The 21,144-nt window shown below is 50.6% G+C and overlaps 1 protein-coding gene across 2 annotated transcripts in view; it reads right to left on the minus strand.

Annotated features, from left to right (window-relative positions):
• Positions 1–13,439: 13,439 nt before the first annotated feature.
• RIMKLA (ribosomal modification protein rimK like family member A) overlaps positions 13,440–21,144 on the minus strand; it is a 32,981-nt gene continuing 25,276 nt past the window's right edge. For both annotated transcript variants that reach the window (XM_047789519.1, XM_047789520.1), the window contains 2 exons: positions 19,680–19,883; positions 13,440–16,986 (listed from right to left, as the gene is read on the minus strand). In XM_047789519.1, coding sequence (XP_047645475.1) covers positions 16,493–16,986; positions 19,680–19,883 — 698 coding nt within the window. In that variant the 3' untranslated portion in view covers positions 13,440–16,492. The remainder of the gene's footprint in view (positions 16,987–19,679; positions 19,884–21,144) is intronic.

The following is a 21,144-nucleotide window of genomic DNA, read 5'->3' on the forward strand; positions in this document are numbered from 1 at the left end:
CATCACGTCCAGGTTCCAACCCGGGGCTGCTCACATGAAGCCTGTGACCTTGATTCAGCCCCGTCCCCCCCCCAGCACACCCGCCCTCATCACTGTGTCCCACGACGGCCCAGACGTGGCCGTGGCTGCAGCAGCTCGTCCCGGGGGCCACTCTGGTCACGCAGCTTACCCTCTTTTCCTCCCGACTCGCCCAGCAGCCTGCGCAGGAGCACTTAGCTCCTTGGGTAGATCTGCCCCAGGGGGAGGGTATGCAAATCAAGGCCCCTTCCGAGAGCTTTAGGTTCCTTTCCTTAAGTTAATTCCCTCAGGCAGCCACCCTGACCCTCAGGTCTGGGTAAAAGCTGCTTCTCCAAGACGGCAGGAAGCCCCGGCGCCAGGCCCCCCTCCCACTCCAGTAATTAAATTTTCAGTCTTTCTGCTTTTCTAACACTTGTATTTAGACCATAAATTTTCCTCTAAATACTGCTTTCGTGGATCCCACAAACTATGAAATGCATTTTTATTATCATTTGCTCTAAGTATTTCTTAATTTTTTTTATAAGTCACGAGTCATTTAGAAGTATGACCTTTCATTTCCGAAAGATGGCACCTTTTATCACCTCTTCATAGTTTTCTAGCTTAATTTTTTTGAGATCATAAAATATAGGGAGTTTCCATAGTGGCTCAGTGGTAACAAATCTGACGAGTATCCACGAGGACGCAGGTTTGATCCCTGGCCTTGCTCAGTGGGTTAAGGATCCAGTGTTGCCGTGAACTGTGGTGTAGGTGGAATATATGACGTGGATGCCGTGTTGCTGTGGCTGGGGTGTAGGCTGGCAGCTACAGCTCCAATTGGACCCCTAGCCTGGGAACTTCCATATGCTGCAGGTGTGGCCCTGAAAAGACAAAATAAATAAATATATAAAATAATAAAATATGCTGTCTACAATTTGGACTTTAAGAAATTAGTTGGGATTTGCTTTATGACCCAGGATATGGTTCGTATGTATTTGTAAATGCTCTCTGTGTGTCAGGAAAGAAGGGAGCTATTGGGCCCGGTGCCGGATATATGTCCATTAAATCAGATTTTGTCATACTTTCGAACTCTGCATCTCCTTGCCGAATTTTTAATGTATTTCTGAGAGTGGTAATACAAAATCCATCCAGTGTAATTACAGACGAATCTGTTTTTCCTTGTAGTTCTGTCAGTTTTTGCTTTACATATTTTGAGCCTTAGCTATTATGCACGTACAAATTCAAATATTCTGTTTTCCTGCTGAATTGAGTCTTTATTTTTTATATTGTGAAGTGATTCTCTTTACCTCCAGTGAGGTTTTTGACCTTAGACGCTGACATTTTGGTCTGATATGAATGTCGCTGTGGCTCTTTCCTTCGGGGCTGGAATACTTGTTGTCAGTGAGCTGTTACCACTTACCTCTGCTTCAAAGAGGACGCTCGGAATGCAGTTCCCAGCATCTCTTTCCTCTTATGATGCTGGGTTAAATTCAGCCAATGAGGGGCAAGTGCGCGGGATCTGGAAGCCGGAAGAGAAAGATGAGCTGCTTTCTGGGGAAAGCAGCTTGCTGACCTTGGCTCCCTGACCACCCGGTCACTTCAAAGAAAGTGTCCTATTCTAATTCCCTGCATGAAGTAAGTCATTTTACTCAAAATACGCAGAGGCGTCTGTTTTCCCAACGAAACCCCGACTAAATCTGTAGGATTTCTTCTTGCAGACTTTCACTTTCAAACATTCTGTATCCTTAGGTTTTTGGAGGTATCGCTTATGAAAATAGTATAATTAGCTGTTTTTATATCCGTCATTTTTTAAAGACTCAGTCAGTCTATTTACATTTTATTGATATGCTAAATTGTGTGGGTTTAAATCTGTGGTTTCCTTTTTCTTTTTACACCTTCTAGGTGTACCTCATGTTCTGCTCTCCTTCTTCTTTCTTTTTAGGTTGATTATGTGTTTTTATTGCATTTCCTACCCTCTCAGCTGCTGGTGTGCAAGTGGCAGTCTCTGTTTCTATTCTGTGAGTGATTTCCCCAGAAATCCAAAGATTCGTTTCTAACTCATGAGAGTCTAAGGCTGTTCAGGGTGTTTCCCCTCATCCTGGACAATCGAGGTGTTTAAGCCCTCTTAATTCCATTTCCTTCCCCCGGCCTATGCATTTTTACTACCATTCATCTTAAACCCACAAACCACATTGTTAGTGTTATTACTACTTTATAAAGTCACCATAGTCCTGCTTGCTTTTCACATCTTCTGTCTGGGCTCACATGACTGATAAATCCTTTAGTAGTTTCCTACGGGGGGTGGGGGCGGTTGCTGATGACAAATCCTCAGATGTTCTTTCTGTCGCTACTCTGAAAATATTTTATTTGGCTCTCATGTTTCTGACCCTGCCACGAACCCGTGTTTTCCCTTCATACACGCTACCGTGGTATAGGCCACAGTCGCAGCTCCGAAGCGCTCTGCAAAATGTGACTTAGTTGTGGCCCCCCAGCAAAGGCATATGCAGGTTCAAGAGAACCAGGAGTTCTGGGGAGACAGGAGTGTCTCTTTTCTTTCTCCCAGGCAAACTTTGCCAAGCATCTTCAGCACAACTGGCGGGTGTGGAGATGAAGGATCATCTCCAAATGGCCTGGCTACCTTTTTTTGACTGGCAAGAACACGGGTCCTGTTACAAATTGTGTCATGTTGGTTATGAAACTTTATTTAGCAAAAATTCACTTTGAGCAGCTGCTCTGCACACCCACTGTATAATATGTCACCCTGGCCCGGCTTGGACCTGTGCTGGGCCATAGGTCCTCAGACGACCGAGATTAGAATCAAAGTGCTCTCCACCACCAGTAGGTCCTACCGTATATAGTACATATCAGGCAAGTGAGGGGTCTGTATCCACACGGGTCTACGAAGCATAGTATCTCTCGGGAATAATCGAACACACAAAACAAACATCCAGCAAAGCAGAGGCTTCAAAAACAATAATTAGCAGTTCCCGTCTTGGCACAGCAGAAACAAATCTGACTAGGAACCCTGAGGTTGCAGGTTCGATCCCTGACCTTGCTCAGTGGGTTAAGGATCTGCGTTGCCGTGAGCTGTGGTGTAAGTCCCAGATGCAGCTCAGATCTGGCATTGCTGTGGCTGTGGTGTAGGCCAGCAGTTACAGCTCCAATTCGATCCCTAGCCTGGGAACCTCCATATGCCATGGGTGTGGCCCTAAAAAAAAAAAAAAGATAATTACTTGAATGACAAACCATGTCATCATTTCGTTGGCTAGAAAAAGTATGTCTTTCCTGATATTCACCAAGATTGATGGTGATGAGCTGGAGATAAATATTTTATTTAATATATATGCATGCACAGACACATTGTTTCAATAGTTCATAAATACTTAAACAGCAGCAGCTTTTACATTTATGTTTTAGCTTTTAAAATGATTTTTATTTTTTCCATCATAGCTGGTTTACAGTGTTCTGTCAGTTTTCTACTGTACAGCAAGGTGACCCAGTGACACATACATGTATACATTCTTTTTTCTCACATTATCATGCTCCATCATAAGTGACTAGATATGGTTCCCGGTGCTATCCAGCAGGACGTCATTGCTTACCGGTTCCAAAGGTAATAGTTTGCATCTATTAACTTCCAACTCCCAGTCCATCCCACTTCCTCCCCCTCCCCCTCGGCAACCACAAGTCTGTTCTCCAAGTCCATGATTTTCTTTTCTGTGGAAAGGTTCATTTGTGCCAAATATTAGATTCCAGATATAAGTGATATCATATGGTATTTATCTTTTTCTTTCTGACTTATTTCACTTAGGATGAGAGTCTCTAGTTCCATCCATGTTGCTGTGAATGGCATTATTTTGTTCTTTTTTATGGCTGAGTAGTATTCCATTGTGTATATATACACCACATCTTCCTAATCCAATCATCTATCATTGGACATTTGGGTTGTTTCCATGTCTTGGCTATTGTGAATAGTGCTGCAATGAACATACGGGTGCATGTGCGTTTTTTCAAGGAAAGTTTTGTCCGGACACATACCCAAGAGTGGGATTGCTGGCTTATGCGGTAGTTCTATGTATAGTTTTCTGAGGAACCTCCATACTGTTCTCCATAGTGGTTGTACCAGCTTCCATTCCCACCAACAGTGCAGGAGGGTTCCCTTTTCTCCACACCCCCTCCAGCATTTGTTTTTTGTGGATTTATTGCTGATGGCTATTCTGACTGGTGTGAGGTGGTACCTCATAGTAGTTTTGACTTGCATTTCTCTAATAATCAGTGATGTTGAGCATTTTTTCATGTGCCTGTTGGCCATCTGCATATCTTCTTTGGAGAAATGTCTATTCAGGTCTTTTTACTATTTTTCAATTGGATTGTTGGCTTTTTTGCTGTTGAGCTGTATAAGTTGTTTGTATATTTTATTTTATTTATTTTATTTTTTTGGTATTTCTTGGGCTGCTCCCTCAGCATATGGAGGTTCCCAGGCTAAGGGTCGAATCGGAGCTGTAGCCCCCGGCCTACTCCAGAGCCACAGCAACTCGGGATCCGAGCCGCGCCTGCAACCTACACCACAGCTCAAGGCAACACCGGATCGTTAACCCACTGAGCAAGGCCAGGGACCGAACCCGCAACCTCATGGTTCCTAGTTGGATTCGTTAACCACTGCACCAGACGGGAACTCCTGTTTGTATATTTTAGATATTAAGCCCTTGTCTGTTGCATTATTTGAAACTATTTTCTCCCATTGTGTAAGTTGTCTTTTTTTTTTTAATGGTTTCTTTTGTTATGCAAAAGCTTGTCAGTGTGATTAGGTCCCATTAGTTTATTTTTGCTTTTATTTCTGTTGCTTTGGGAGACTGACCTGAGAAAACATTTGTAAGGTTGATGTCAGAGAATGTTTTGCCTCTGTTCTCTTCCAGGAGTTTAATAGTGTCTTGTCTTACATTTAAGTATTTAAGCCATTTTGAGTTTATTTTTGTGCATGGTGTGAGGGTGTATTCCAATGTCACCAATTTACATGCAGCTGTCCAGTTTACCCAGCAACACTTGCTAAAAAGACTGTCTTTTTCCCATTTTATATTCTTGCCTCCTTTGTTGAAGAGTAATTAACCACAGGTGTCTGGGCTTTTCTCTGGGTTCTCTATTCTGTTCCGCTGGTCTGTATGTCTGTTTTGGTACCAGTACCACACTGTCTTGATGACTGTGGCTTTGTAATGTTGCCTGAAGTCGGAGCGTTATGCCTCCTGCTTGGTTTTTATTCCTCAGGATTGCTTTGGCAATTTTGGGTCTTTTGTGGTTCCATATGAATTTTTGGATTGTTTGTGCTTTTTTAAAAAATTTATTTATTTTTTGCATTTTAGGGCGGCACCTGTGACATATGGAAGTTCCTAGGCTAGGGGTTGAGTTGGAGCTGCAGCTGCCAGCCTACGCCACAGCCACAGCCACAGCCACAGCAACGCACGATCAGAGCCTTGTCTGTGACCTATACCACAGCTCACAGCAATGCCAGATCCTTATCCCACTGAGCAAGACCAGGGATTAAACCCGCATCCTTGTGGATTATGGTCAGGTTTGGTTCCTCTGAGCCACAATGGGAATTCCAACAGCAGCAGGTTTTATTTTTTTAATTTTTAAAATTTTTTGTCTCTTGTCTTTTTAGGGCTGCCGCTGTGGCCCATGGAGGGTCCCAGGCGAGGGGTCGAATCAGAGCTATAGCTGCCAGCCTATGCCGCAGTCACAGCAATGCAGGATCTGAGCCATGTCTTCAACCTACACCACAGCTCATGACAATGCCCGATCCTTAACCCTCTGAGTGAGGCCAGGGATAGAACCCGCAACCTTATGGTTACTAGTTGGATTTGTTTCCACTGCACCACAACGGAAACTCCTAATTTTATTTGTTTGGTTTGTTTGTTTATTTATTTATTATTTTTGTCATGTTAACAGCAGCAGAGGTTAAAAGCGTATATGCAGGGTTACTACTGAGACCAGGATGTGGAACCAAAAGTCTGCTGTAAACGCTGGCCCTTGCTCGCAAACCCATCTAAGGATGGGACATGCAGACCATTTTAATGAACACAGAAGAAACATTTTCAAGGAATAAAGACTATTCAGAGTTTGAAAGTCAAGTTTTACCCCAGGAAACAAAACTGGACGTGGGGGATGAGAAATAGAGCAGCTAAAAACTACTCCTGCAGTGTATGTATTTTTTTTTTTTCCAGTTGAGCAAGTGGCCTTGTGAGGTCAGGAGGTTCTGGAAGAGGCGTGAACAGTGCCTTCAGTTGCTCTCTCGTTAGGCCTTCGGATGTGACACAATGTGCTGCCTCTCAAGTCTTCTCTAACTTATGAGAAATCCAGCCCTGGTTTTGTAACACATGAAGAAGCCAAGGCCTTTGGGGAGCCCTGAAGAGCTGTGATTCGCTGCGAGTGGGTTGATCTGAGGCCAGTGGAAGAGCAGTAATCCTTGGGGGATGCCTCTTCCCTGCTGGAGGAAATTCCTGCAGGGAAAGACACAGCTGCAGGAAAAGCAGTACAGTGGGAACCAGCATGACAGCCAGGTGGGTGTCAGCAGCATGAAGCTGGGAGAGTCTCAGGGGACAACCCTGGAGCGTTGCAACACAGAAGCGGAAGTCTCATTGGCTTATTCCTTGGGCAGAGGAAATCCCGGCATCCAACAACTGGAGAGGTGTCTGCAGCCAGCCTCAAGAGCTCTCTACCCCAGCCCCTTCGCACGGCTTCTGCCAGGCCCAGAGTCAGGAGGTGGGGAAGCAGTCACTGCCCTTTCTTAAGACCTCTGGCCCCGCCAAACACACGGGTCTGTGAGAGTCAATTCAGTTCTTTTGAGACAACGGGGAGAAGTTTACATGGACCGAGAATCAGATGGTAGCAAGGAAGGAAGGTCAATTCTGTTAGACATGATAAAGGCATAAGGACATCTCTCTCTCTCTCTTTTTTCTTTTTAGGGCCGCACCCACAGCACATGGAATTTCCCAGGCTAGGGGTAGAATTGGAGTTGCAGCACTGGCCTCCACCACAGCCATAGCAACTCGGGATCCGAGCTGCATCTTCAGCCTACACCACAGCTCATGGCAACTCTGGACCCTTAACCCACTGAGGGAGGCCAGGGGTCGAACCCCCACCTTCATGGATACTAGTTGGGTTCCTTACTGCTGAGCTACAACCCGAACTCCAGGAAATCTCTCTCTCTCTCTCTTTTCTGTCTTTTTTTATGGCTGCACCAGTGGCATATGGGAGTTCCCAGGCGAGGGGCCACAGCCACAGCCACACCAGATCCTTTAACTCACCGAACGAGGCCAGGGATTGAACCCGCATCCTCATGGATACGCGTCAGGTTCGTTACCGCTGAGCCACGACGGGAACTCCCCAGGAAATCTCTTTTAGAAACAAGGCGCCTGGAGTTCCCAGGTGGTGTAGTGGGTTAAGGATCCAGTGTTGTCCCTGCTGTGTTTGACCCTGGCCCAGGACCTTCCTCGGGCTGAGGGCTTGGCCGAAAAAATAAATGGATAAATAAACTGACCAAAACACGGAGACGCCTGCTGGAGTATGCAGAGGAGAAAAGATACGACGTCTGGGATTTGTTTTAAAATGCTTAAGGAAAAGGAGGAGGTGGATGCAGCCAAAATAGACAATGTTGGGATTTAAAATCTGAGGAACTTCCTAAACCACATCCTCTCTACTCTGGCGTAGTTTGAAGAATTTCACATAAAGAAAAAGCAAACCAGGCCACACTCCTCAGGGTTTGGGTGGAAGGACAACACGAGCAGCGCCCTGTCCCCCTGACTCCTTACCTCCAGGACCCTCACAGCTGAGGAGCCGCTGTCGTTCAAGGGCCTCAGGCCTGGTGCAGCCCCGGAGTGAGTTCCAGAAGCTCTTCCCACTATTTCTCCCAGGAGGCCATCGGAAAGGTCAGGCAAACAACTGCGAATGGCTCTGCGGGGGGCGGGGGGGGGGGTGTGTGCCCAGATTCCTCAGGCCCCTGGGCCCCCGCCTGCTCCGCTGGGCCATTCCTAGTGGCTTTCACTTGCTGTTTGAATCTTCGTTCTAAAGCGAGTCCAGGAGAGCGCGCCGCCGAGCAGAGCCGCGACAAGCTCGTTCCACCTGCATCCTCTTGACAGGTAGGATGGCAATTCCGACAGCACCCTGCGTTTGAAAGGAAAATTACGGTTTTTCAGAAGGCAGCTGGTGTGCAAGCGAATAGGATGCAAGTTTCTGTGAAGACTTTTCCTCATTTTATGATATGAAAATAATAAAATGTAGATTCAGCATGTGATTCTTACTGAAAAAAAAAAGCAAACACCAAAAGAGACAGAGTATGGGGGGCAAAGGCAAACAAAGCATGCTGTTCCTTGGTCATAATTGTAATAAAAAGTAAAACCAGCAAAACAATCCTTTAGAAAATTTCTTCTCTCTGCAGGAGAAGCTAACTTTTTTTTTTTGGTCTCTTTAGGGCCGTACCCGCGGCCTATGGAAGTTCCCAGGCTTGGGGTCGAATCAGAGCTGTAGCCACTGGCCTGTATCACAGCCACAGCAACGAGGGATCCAAGCTGTGTCCGTGACCTACACCACAGGTCCCGGCAACGCCGGATCCCCAACTCACCGAGTGAGGCCAGGGACCCAACCCGAGCCCTCTTGGATACGAGTCGGATTTGATTCCGCTGCGCCACCGTTCAAACCACTCGGCAGGGAGCTCTTTGGGAGCCTGGTTACGATATATTTTTTACAGCATATTTTCGGTTTGCCAATTAGGCTGGAAAACCGACAGTTCACTTTCCTCGGGGCAGGGAAACGTAGCCGAGGTACAGCCCACAGGTGAGACAGGGCCTCAAAAATCACGCTCCAAGTTTAGGGGCAGATCAAGCAGATAGCTCCCATGTGGAAAACAGAGGAAGACAACACAGAGAAGCTGTGTTTTCAGGGGGGTTTCAAGTCATTTCTACACATTGCAGGAGGACACTGGCTTCTGAGAAATCCATCCCACATGCGACCTCCCTGGAACGCATACATTTCAAGGCTCAGGTGTATCCGTTTCTTTCTGGGTCACCCAGTGGCAGCGGTGTGCTGATGAATGTTTAACAGGCAGCTCTCCGGGGGGAGAACTTGATACATAACATTCAACCGTCTCTGTGGGGTCGATACTCTCACCATGGCTGATTTCAAATTATCCGTGTGACGCCACGGAACCAGTGGAGCTGGAAACAGATGCTCAGTTGCTCATCGTTATAGGGCATTTCCACGGCACAAATACAGCAGATACCAGTGGCCTCGAGAGCACAGACAAGACTAAAACGTGGTAATCAATGCGGAAGTGATGAGTTTGGAATAGATATTGCCTATGTTTTTAATATACTTTATTTAACGGTGGGTTTAAACAATGTAATTTTTTTCCTTTTTTTTATGGCTGCACCTGCAGCACATGGACGTTCCCAGGCGAGGGGTCGAATTGGAGCTGCAGCTGCAGGCCGACGTCACAGCCACGGTCACCCTGGATCTGAGCCGAGTCTGTGATCTACACCGCAGCCTGCCGCCAAGCCAGATCCTTAACGCACTGAGCAAAGCCAGGGATGGAACCTGCATCCTCACAGGCATTACGTTGGATCCTTAACCCGCTGAGTCGCAATGGGAACTCCATGAAATTTTATAGATGGCTGCGTTTAACAACCAACTCACAAAATTCCTGAACATTTAACAATCTGCTCTCATGGGCTGGTCTACACCAGAGGCAGTACATAACCGGTACTCTGAGAACCTAAACAAACCAGCCGCTTGCCGGGCCCGGCCTTCATGAAGATCTCTGCAGACTAAGAGCTCCAGCTCTCCCCTTGGAGTAGAGCAGCGTTCCTTCTAAATAGGAGATTCTAAATTTAGACTCCTTCTAAGTGGGAGTCCCTCTAGGGACAGGCCCAGACAGCAGAATTTTAGCTGCTCTATTGGCCAGTTCCATCTGTTCTCAGGACTCTCATGCCTGCCAAGTCCAGATGGTGCTGAAGGGCTGTCAGCGTTCCCTGCACAGCCTCTGCACTCCCCTCACCCTCTGACAGATTGGATTCAAATCCCTGGCACCTCCTCCTTCCATTGGACGCAAAGCCAGCAACTATCACACGGGAAGAGCCAAAGAAACCAGGTGCTAAATCATCCAAGGTCAAGCTGCTCCTTCGCTCCCCAGCCTCCCAGTTGTCTGAAGCGGCCTTTCCTCCAGGATTTTTTCTCAGCCAGCTACGCCCCCCTCTATCTTACTCTCCAGCATCACAGAATCTCGGGGATGGAAGGGACCTTCTGTCATTAAGCCTAAACCACAGCTTGCTTGAGCAGCCACCAGCCCCTCCCCTCCCTCCCCCGCATCTCTTCTCCCAGCTGTAAAGTTGCTGTCTGCCAGCTTTCATCCCTTGGAACACGGAGCGGTTTGTGGCTGCTGACAGTGGAGGACGCAAGCGGAAAGGAACCTGCTGAAAGCCAGACCTGTGGCCAAGAGCGTCACAGCCACGATTGTGTTTATTTTTCACATTTCTAGGTGATGCCGTAGAGGTTGAGCAGGATGAAGTGACTTGCCCCAAGGTCACCGAAGCGGTATGTTAGCAAGTCAGGTTTTGCCCCGGGGCTGACTCAAACCGGCACCACCGTGCATCCGTGCACGTTGCCTTCCACCAAGCGTGGTGACCCTGACAGCTAGTGGGGGCACAGTGTTGTCACGCCTGGCGAGTGTCGTGGGCGTGGGAAATCTATTGCCCTGAAAGATGGCACGCGCGTTCCTCTTGTGGAGGAGAGGTTTTGTTTAGGAAGATCCCTTTAATAAGCCGCCCGCAGGACACAGTCAGGCAGGGGTGTGGGCGGAAATCGAATGAAGAAAAGGCGTGGCCTTACTGCTCTCGGTGAGAACGGAAGCGGATTCTCCCCAGGGGTGGCAGGTGAGCGGGTCCGCTGCGGGGCATCAAGAGAACATCTCAGGAATGGGGGCGCCACATCTGCATTGCTGCAACGTCTCCCACGTCCTGCCAGATCACCAAAGCATACACAGGCACGCATGCCCGTCCGGACTCATTGAATTTGGGTGTGTGTGGAAGCGGTTGTGGGGGGGGACTAAGCACCCCTCGGCTGAGGCAGTGCAGGGAAGAAACGCCATCGTTGCTTAAAATGAGGTTGCAGGAGTCTGGAGTCTGCAGTGATATAAGCTAGGATATAAGGCCCTCAGAAATCACAGAGATCCAGGAGTTCCCGGGTAGCCTGGCGGTTTAGGATTCGGCATTGTCACTGCTGTGGCTCGGGTGCAATCCCTGGCCTGGCGCTGCTGCATGCTGTGGGCATGGCCAAAAAAAAAAAAAAAAGAGAGAGAGAGAGAGAGTGAGGAAACTCGCAGAGATGCAAAAGTCGCAGCCATCAGACTTCCCTGGACCTCAAGGGGGCAGGGAGTCCTCAGCTGACCATGGGCTTCGGCAGGTAAGAGTCCGCTCCTAGCGGCCGGCTGCAAGGAGGAGGCGCTGCGGAACTGCCAGTGGAAGGAAACCGACTTCGTGGCTGATGGCAACTAACATGGCATCGATCAGGAGTCCCGCTCAGGGGTGCAGGGAGAAGTGTGAGACCTTCGAGACCTTGGCCTGCATGGAGGCCCACAAAAGCCTCCACAAATCCCAGACATTCTGCAGTGAGGGGACATGAACCAAAGTGGGGCCTAGGAAGCCGTCAGCCAGCTTGGCAGGGGCCTTCCCCTCACGTCCCATCCCTGATGCTGTAAGCGGGACCTCATGGTCTTGGCTGGTCTGCAGAAGGCCCAGGCTGTGAGTCAGCTCGCACCATGGAAATCGTGTATGCTTTCAGAGCTCTTACCTAAAAGCCATCCAAGAGCTAAATCCTTCCCAGCTGGCACCTCAACGCCACTTTGATCCAGAGTAATGGGTCAGCTGAAGAGGGGTGGGCACAGGGTAGATCCAGGAGGGTACCAAGTATTCGGTGCCATGGGACAACAGAGCCACCTGTGACCGCATGCCACCCAGGTGAGGAATCAGACTGCCAGGGTCTCAGCCTTGCTGCTGACTCTCTCAGTGACCTTGGCCTCCGGGATTCGGATTCCCAGCTATAAAACAGGGACTGAACTGGTTCCAACGTGCTGCTTTTGCTGGGGCCTCAAGTCTGGCTCAATAGGTGCCTAGTGCTGCCCTGGAGCCCCCGGGGAACACAAAATAGCAGAGCGAGGCCACCAAACAGGGTCGGGATGCCGGCACAGGGCCTGGGGCAGTGTCACAGGTCAGCAGGGGACCCACACCCGGAGAAGGGAGCGTCTCACAGTCAGTCCTGTGAGTTTTAGAAGGCGGGGCTGCGGGCAGCCACACGCTGGGGAGGGGCGCCTAGTACAGTCTTAAGAAAGGATTAAAACAGCACCTTTCTGAGATGGTGGCCTTCCAGGTCCAACATTTTAAGCCACCATCTGATCTGGAGTCTCCGAGGCTGCCATCGATGGCACCCCACCTCCTGTTAGGCCACAGCAGCAGATCTAGGAACACTAACTCCAGGGACAGTGACAAGAGGGCTGCTGTCAGGGCTGCTCCCAAAGCATCGGCATGGAGGGACGGGAGACGGAAGCCGTGTCACTGACTTTGGGCTCTCCCTCCGACATGGCTCTACGGTGGCCTGCACGTGGCATCCTGGACATTACCTCCCAGGAGGGTCCTCTGTCACCAGCGGACCCTGGAAGCTATAGCTGCGTCCGGCTTCCTCTGATTTACATTCAGCGCATTCTTAAGACCAGCCTTCGTCAGGACTTAAAGAAGGGATGGAGCGTGGCTCTCCTACTCCACGGAGGCAGACGGGAATCCCTGCATCTCATTTTCTTTATACAGAATGGTTTCATTGTTCCCGCTGTGGCACAGAGGAAACAAACACAACTAAGAACGATGAGGTTGTGGGTTCGATCCCTGGCCTCGCTCAGCGGGTTAAGGACCTGGCGTTGCCGTGAGCTGTGGTGTGGGTGGAAGACGCGGCTCGGATCCCGCGTGGCTGTGGCTGTGGCGTAGCCCGGCAGCTGTAGCTCTGATTCAACCCATAGCCTAGGAACTTCCATATGCTGTGGGTGTGGTCCTAAAAAGCTAAAAAAAAAAAAAGAAAAAAAGAGGATAGTTTCAAAGAATTCATGATTCTTTCACTCAAACAACCCACAGAAGAGCCATTTCTTCCTCCTTCCCACTAGCGTTCCCGATGGTCCAATTTCCTCCCACTGAAACGTCACAAAGCCACGCCAGACCTTCCTCCTCTTGCCCTCTCGCCCCACCCCCGGGGGTCACAGAATCCCCTCTGAGCCGCAAGCAGTGAGTCTGCTCGTGACACTCGTGGCTTATGACCTACTTACATTGTAGGTCAGAGCCTCAAGACCTAAAACCCCGAATCCACCTTCTGGGAACCCCGGACCCTTAGCAATCAGACAAACAGCATGAAGGCATTCCTCCCAAGTGCAGAATCATATATATTCTGAGTGACTGAGCTATTGGCATTCAAGTTTTGACCAGTTTCAAGATGCTACTACCAGATAAATGGGAAGACCGGATACAGACACTGCAGTTTATGTTACAGAAGGAAGACTGCGGATATACGAGAGCCAAGAGTTTCAGGTTATATACGATACATCCAGAAGGCTGAATACACTAAAAGCCTTACCCCTTTCAGGTCATAAGGCCTTGGAGAAGCTGCATCCCTTTTCAGGCCCCCTACCACGGTTTAGTGTGCTCATGCCAAGAATCGGTGGCTTCTTCCTTTAACTAACCCCCACCCCCCGGAGGGGGTGATAGGAAGCTGTTAAAAATCAGATGTGGGAGTTATCTACCACCTCCACGTAACGGAGTTCCATTAATTAACTCACCTCAAAGCACCCTCCAAGGGGCAAATAGAACAGGCCTCTCCCCTACCAGAAGAATGGAAAAATCGAGGCACAGAGTCAACTTGATGGCATAAGGTCCATCAGCTGGTTAAGGGGAGGACCAGAACCAGGATTGGGCTCTGTGCCCCACGTTCCTCCCAGTAGGCCTTGTGGGCAGCTGTGACAAGGGCGGCCCAGCCACCTGGCTGAGCCTCCCAGGGCCCTGAGCCAACATGGGAAAGCCTGGAGGGAGGCTAGGTCCAGCTGTGACCCAGCTTTCTCTGCTTCTGGTCAGGGCTACGTTCCAAGCAACGATGCCAGTGACCACGGCTGTCACTGATGGCTGGACAATGGGCCCCCTCTGACAAATCTGGAAGCCCCCTCTGGCTGCTCCGCTCAGGATGGGGCCCGCCAGCATTTACTTAGAGAAAAGCGAGGAGACTGGGCTTACACTAAACCGAGGGAAGGCATGGATGCAGCTTCCAGAAGGTCATCCCTTGGTTCAGAGGTTCACATAGAAAGCATCTGGACAATTCCAACAAGACCAGACCTAGAACCATCCTTCAAAACCCACCCTGAGTGGTAAAGATAAGGTACATGTCTTAACCTACATAAAAGGTAAGAGACGTTCATTTTTCAACTGCACAGACGCGTGACCGGATGACTGGAGTTACAGTTAAGTGGCATGCACCTATGTTGACTGCATTTAAACTACGACTGAGTCGTGTGACAGCTCCACGACATGGCGCCAGTTTTCAATTGCACGACTGCTACTTGGTGAGGTCTGAGGTTTCCCACAGTATTTCCAAAGCCAATTTCTATTTAAGGGTGTTGTGAAAACATGGAAGAGTTTGACTTTTCACACATTTGACACGGACAGGAGAGTAAGTGCAGGAATTTGTACACCCAGCCGGGGGTCGATGCCTTCACACTAGTCACCTTGGGCGGACGTTCGCTGAGTCCAGGGAAGCTGACCTTACTCAGAACTTTCTAGAACCCTCCTTGGAAACCATCCGCTTTAAGCTTCGTTAATGTTGTTCTTTGCCCTTTAAGGGTAGATTTATTTGTTGAGGGATGATCTTTTTTTTTTTTTTTTAACAGTCAAAGAACATTAGAAGAAACGTCAGATAAAATGGGTGATGGATGACCCAGGATGACCTCTGGGGAGGGTGGTGTAAGAAACAAGGCCTGACTCTAAGGTGGCGAGGCCTCTGTTTTGGCATGGCTCCCAAGACAACGCCAAAGAGACCTTCTAGGTGCTCCTGGCACACGCGACACCACAGCTCAAGAGCAAGGTCTCCCAAGGAAGTCGGTGAGTTCGTGATGGCTCTGAGTGCACGTGCTCCAGCGTATTTGGCTAAAAAGGGAGCCTTGCTCGTTTCTCTCACGCGTCGCATGGGCAGAAATGAAACACTCCGTCTCCGGGATTTCTCCCAAGGGAAGGCTCTACTGCTGGAAGAGCTAAAGTGAAAAGCACTTGGTGTCATGTCTACACTGTCCCTCCCCCCCACCCCGGGTCCCCCACCAAATGTGCAAGGAGTCATTCCTGATACCTGAGTCTCCCCGGTTTGGAAAAGTGGGTCAGGACAGGTCTCTGGCACCCGGGTAAGACTAGTGTCAAGGGGACTGGAGTGTTTCCAATGGCTCTATGTTCCCGACAGGCCAACGCCACCAACTCGCCCGACGCGCTCCTACAGCTAAGCACACACGGGTGCAGGAGGGCAGAGGGGCAAATGCTGATACTCCAGGAGCTTTCTAGGGTGAAAAAACCCACTGGCTTCTGATGTGAATAGAGTCCACGGAAAAGAAGCCCATGCTGTTCTGGAACATGCCTAAGACAGAACGTGCGCTGCCAGAGCTCGGTGAAGGGCACTTCCAGCGGAGGCCAAAGGCAGCAAAGGTGCAAAGCGGCTGCTGGGGCTGCGTGCACGGAGGCAGGGTCGGTGCATCTGGAGTGGCAAAGCAGTTTGTAGAAAGCCCCAGTTTTAGGGCAGGCTGTGTGCCAACCAGGGAAGCCAAAGGGCCTTCAGGCTCGCTTTCTACAAAGCGCTTCACTGAACATGCTAAGAAGGAAGCTCCCTCAAACACCATATCCTGAGTGTCAGAGAACTATGCTCAAGACGGTGGGCAACGGGGAGCAGAGGCTAATCCTCTAACGATGTCTGGACTCTGAGCCTCTTTCTCTCTCTCTCATACATACACACACACACCACACACACACACACCTAATGGAGAGCACACAACTGTGGTCAGGTTCCACCGCTTCTGCACGTGCTTCTGTCCGGGGGCTGCTTTTCTGCATTTCCAGGAGCTGTTGCGAGTTCACGGGCTCTACGGCTGAAAGCGAGAAGCACAGCGCAGAGTCCGCAGCCTAAAGCAGCCAGAACATCCGAGGGCTCGCGGCAGACACTGGTGTCAAATGCATCAGCCGGGACGTAGTTCTCGGTGAGGGCTTTTATATGCGTGTTTATAAAAACCACAAAGCTAGGCCATGTGCTTAAATCATTGTTAGAAAGAATGCTGAGTGCCCAGATGGGATTTCTAGTTTCTGTGCAAATGAAATCACTTTAGTCCAGATTTTATTCGCTCAAAACTACCAGGGAAGCAGGAGGATTTGGTTTCAATCTGCCAAAAAGCAGGAATTCACTTCAGTTTCAACTCTGCAGCAATCCTGGTGTTCATGTTGTAGCCGGGCTCCGGCAGCACGGGGGCCGGGGCGCCTGCCGAGCCGGCGGCGGAGGCCCGGCTCTCCCCCAGTTCGGGCTCGCTCTCGCTGGACGTCGACCCGCTGTTGACGGCGTAGCCGCTCTCGGCGCCGATGCCCTGAGCGGACGCGCAGCCGTCAGGCTCCTTCTGCTCCCTGGGACCGGACAGCCCGGGGAGGACGGCCATGCGCCCGGTGGGCCTGCTGGGCAGCAAGGTCATGGTGTAGTCCGCGATGATGCTGCCCACGTCCAAGTTGCACGCCTGGTCGAAGGCGAGGAAGCCCACGTTGGCGTTGGCCTCGCACACCACGAAGGAGCCGTCGTCCATGATGAGAAGGTCGATGCCGCAGAAGTCCATGCCCAGGATGTTGGACACCTGGACGGCCAGCTGCTTGCCTTGCTCCGTCAGCGGGCACATGACGCCCACACCACCTGGGGGGAGAGCACAGGGGTGTCACCGGGACTCAGACACGCACGGGCAGGTCAAAGGACCCTGCCAGGCAGAGACGGGATGGCGGGGAGGGGCGGCGAGGCGGGCAGCCGCACCCTCACAGAGGGTCTGCGTGGGCGGCGGGGCGCCTTTTAGGAAACGAGCATGGCTGTGTCTCCTTGAGCCTTAAAAAGAGACGGGCCCTGCCGTCCCACCACAAAGGAAATAATCGAACCCCGTGGGGGAAAAAGCCTGAGGCACAAAGGTGTGGGTGGCAGAGTCACTGAAACTACGGAAAGAGCAAAATACTGGCAAACACTGGCACTTGCTACTTGTTGATGAATACATGAGAAATTAGAAACTAAAGAGCTCACAGTGGGCGAAAGCAGCACGCGGCACAACCGTTTCACTAATAAGGTTGACAGAGAGGCTGGGGTCTCATGAGAAAACACTTACAAGGGCCAAGGCTGTGTCACACGACCGTTAACTATTCAAACAAACAAAAAAACCCCAAATAAAACCACTGTCAGAAACGACGACCCCAGAACGCCAACACTGGTTGTCTCTCGATGGTGGGATGAATGACAAGTACCGTTTTGCTTTTCTTCTGCCACACACCCGGCATGTGGAAGTTCTCAGGCCAGGGATAAAACCCATACTGCAGCAGTGCCCTGAGCCACAACAGTGACGATGCTGGGATCCTTCACCACTAGGCCACCAGGGAACTCCAATACCTTTTTCCATTGACTTTGCTGCATTTTCTAAATTTTCTACATTGAGAAGGTACTCCTTTTAAAAGTGAGACAAAGGAGTTCCTGTTGTGCAGCGGTGAACGAACCCCACTCGTATCCATGAGGACACGGGTTCGATCCCTGGCCTTGCTCAGGGGGTTGAGGATCTGGCGTTGCCACAAGCTGTGCTGTAGGTCACAGACATGGCTCAGATCCCACGTTGCTGGGGCTGTGGTGTAGGCCGGCGGCTACAGCTCCAATTCGACCCCTCGCCCGGGAACTTCCATATGCTGCTGCAGGTGCAGCCGTCCAAAAAAGACAAAAAAAGTGAATAAGTAAAAGTTAAGCAAAACAAAATTAACTTATTTTCTAGGAAGAGAGAGGCTAATGAAAAAAAAAAAAAATCCCACACCGAGGACAGAGGGAGGCCCTGACTTGTCGAAAAGCCAAAACCTCATGTTAATGCTTCTCCCTTTCGTCTCCTGCAGGCCGACCGCTTGTATCCTCAGGCCCAGTAGCACACAGGTTAACCTTGTGCCCTCCCGCACCGGTTACACGGTAGAAGGAAAAGACCACTGAGCAGCCTGAAACCAGCTCACCACGAAAAGCAACACGGACAGGTTACAAAACCATGCAGCTCCCAGTTAGAGAACGGATGCGCGAGGTGGCGGAAAAGGACACAATGAGAATACGTAAGGTTCGGTCCATACTGGGGCAAGACACGGGACTACCGGGAACATTAAATGAGATGATATCTTAGGTTCTTAGGGCCGTGTCCACCTGATCCATGCACCTGCTTCTAGATCTAAGCTGTGGGCACACCTAAGCGGCAGCTGCAGCAATGCCAGATCCTTAACCCACTGTGCCCGGGCCAGGTATCAAAACCGCGTAGCAGGGCTCCCAAGATGCTGCCGACTCTGCTGCGCCACCATGGGAACTCCTACCATGGTACTTTCATCACAGTATCTTACACTGATCTCGTTACTGGATCATAAGCTGCCCGAGGGCAAGGACTCTCCTCAAGGCTACACTGTCGGCACCTGTCACAGAGTTCACTTGGGGAACCGCTCAACCACGCTCAGGAAGAAGGGCCAGACTGGTGCTTCAGCCTCTCACTAGACAGGAGACCTGGTGCATCGGCAGGCAATTCCGGAAATAACAGCCGTGGGCATTCCGTTCAGGTCATCAACCTACGGATTCCACGAACGAGGTGACCAGAGCGTCCTGTGGCGAAGACAAGAATTTACGTGCCCCGGGGCCATCTCCATTCACAACAGAACACAAGCTTTCGGAGTTCCCTGGTGGCCAGATGGGTAAGGACCTGGTGTCGTCCCTGCTGTGGCTCAGCTTGACCCCTGGCCAGGGAGTTTTCTGCATGCTGTGAGCATGGCCAACAACAACAAAGAAAAACCAAACAGACTTTATCAATAGGCTAATGGGATGGGGTTACGCATTTGACCCAAACATGAAGTGCAGCTTTCCAAAAACATCAAACCTACAAGAAAAACAATTTCCAATTATAACGTGAAAAGGGGGTACCGTCTGTCGCCTTTAGCCCCTCATTACTCCCAACCTGAGCTCTTGGAATGGCTTCCAAATTCGACTCCCTGCCTCCCACTTCTGCCTGCAACCCGTCTTCTCGCCAGATGTCAAGTTTTTCTCACTGATTCTCACGTCACTCCTCCGGTGACACCTGACTGCCAAGTCCTAACACCTACAGGCTAGGATTCAAACCCCAATGTCCTGACACCCTTGCCCAACCTCCGTCACGGCCCTGACACCCTCCTGTCCCGCTCCAGGACGGCTTATCATTGCTAATTCCTCCCTGTGACCCTGGCACCTCGCAGAGGGCCTGACCAGACGGGTGGGATGGACACACACTGACTAAAGGGGTGCAGACGTCCTAAGGAGGAACCCCGGGGGCTTCCCTGGCCCGGAGCCCCGCGCTGAGCCCGGAGTCTCACCGAGCGAGCAGTTGCTCTGCATCCGGCCGTCCGTGGAGCAGCGCAGCATCGAGCCGATCACCTGGCCGCCCACCACCACCACGCGGATGTCCTTCCCGTGGGACTCCTTCACGTACTTCTGGAACAGGTAGGGCACGTCGTGGCGGACCAGGTGGCAGATGTCTGAGAGGTGGTGCTTGTCTCTCGCGAGAAAAACGGCTTTTCCTTTAAGAAGAAAGACAAAGCGCGAGAGAGGCGGTTGGAGGAGCTTTGAACGCCGTCCCTGCCGTCCCACCTCCCGGCCTGGTCATCTGTCCTTTCCCAACTTGCCGCACGTGGGCCCCTTCCATTTCTCTGACTGGACTCTTGCTTTTTCTCTTTTTTCTTTTTTATGGCAGTATCCATGGCCTGTGGAAGTTCCCTGGGCCGGGGAGTCAATCCAAGCCGCAGCTACAACCTGTGCTGCATCTGCGGCAACGTCAGGTCCTTTAACCCACTGCGCCTCCAGGGCAACCCCAGCCACCGCAGCGCGCTGCTTAACCCACAGCGCCACGGTGGTAACTCCCAGACTCTTGCTTCTTATCAAATGGCCATCGAGCCTTCTTTTCTTTTGATTTTACTCATGCCCCGCTCCCTTCACAACTATTTTTTCAAAATGAAATCAAAATGTATTCCAGAAACACAGAGAAGAGGCCAAAATAAAATCCTAAGGGTCTAGTCAAGGCGGTTCCAGAAGCAGCGAGCATCTCTGAACACGCCAGGATGCTGACTTGGCAGAGCCCATGTCTCGCTCTTTTTTATCCCCTGAACCTCACACTGGGCTCGATGCACAAAGCTAGCGTCGATCCATGTTCACACAACCTAATAAACTGATCATGCATTAGGGGAATTTCCACTGGAGAGAGACCCACAAAAGATAACACCGCGGCATGACACGGCGTTAGGAGAGGCCTGTGCGAAAGACAACAGGAGTTCAAAGGGGGAGCCCCCGCCAGACGCCCGTCTTCCGGCTAACCGCGAGGAACTTCGGACGGGGCCACACCCCGTCGTTCAAAAGGAAGGATCCCTGTTTCCTTTGATCTCTGGGCAAAGCATTTCTTCCTGACTCCCAATGCTTTGTTTTCTCCTTGAATCACGAGGCCTTCGCAATTATCTGACACCTGCCTTTCCATTTGCTCCTGCACTGACAGATCTGAGCGGGGTCCCTGAGAGGTTTGCTCTGCAAATCTGACATGAGCATCGCATGCCCTGAGCCTTCTTGTGAGCAAGCAGGAAGAGAGATGGTTTTCCTGAGACTGGTGTCGCCACCTTACAAGGAACGGAAGCTCGCCGAAGTCTTAAGAAAAAGACAGGTGGGCATCAGCCCCTAGCGGCATGTAAGACCCAAAAGTAACCTCAAAACGTGTCTCCGTCACTGGACATTTGGCACCAGGAGATCTGGCAGCAGACGGCTGGATTCAATTATAGCCACGGGGGGTTCTCTGGA

The sequence above is a fragment of the Phacochoerus africanus genome, chromosome 8, assembly GCF_016906955.1.
Source record: "Phacochoerus africanus isolate WHEZ1 chromosome 8, ROS_Pafr_v1, whole genome shotgun sequence".
In the NCBI taxonomy this organism is placed as follows: domain Eukaryota; kingdom Metazoa; phylum Chordata; class Mammalia; order Artiodactyla; family Suidae; genus Phacochoerus; species Phacochoerus africanus.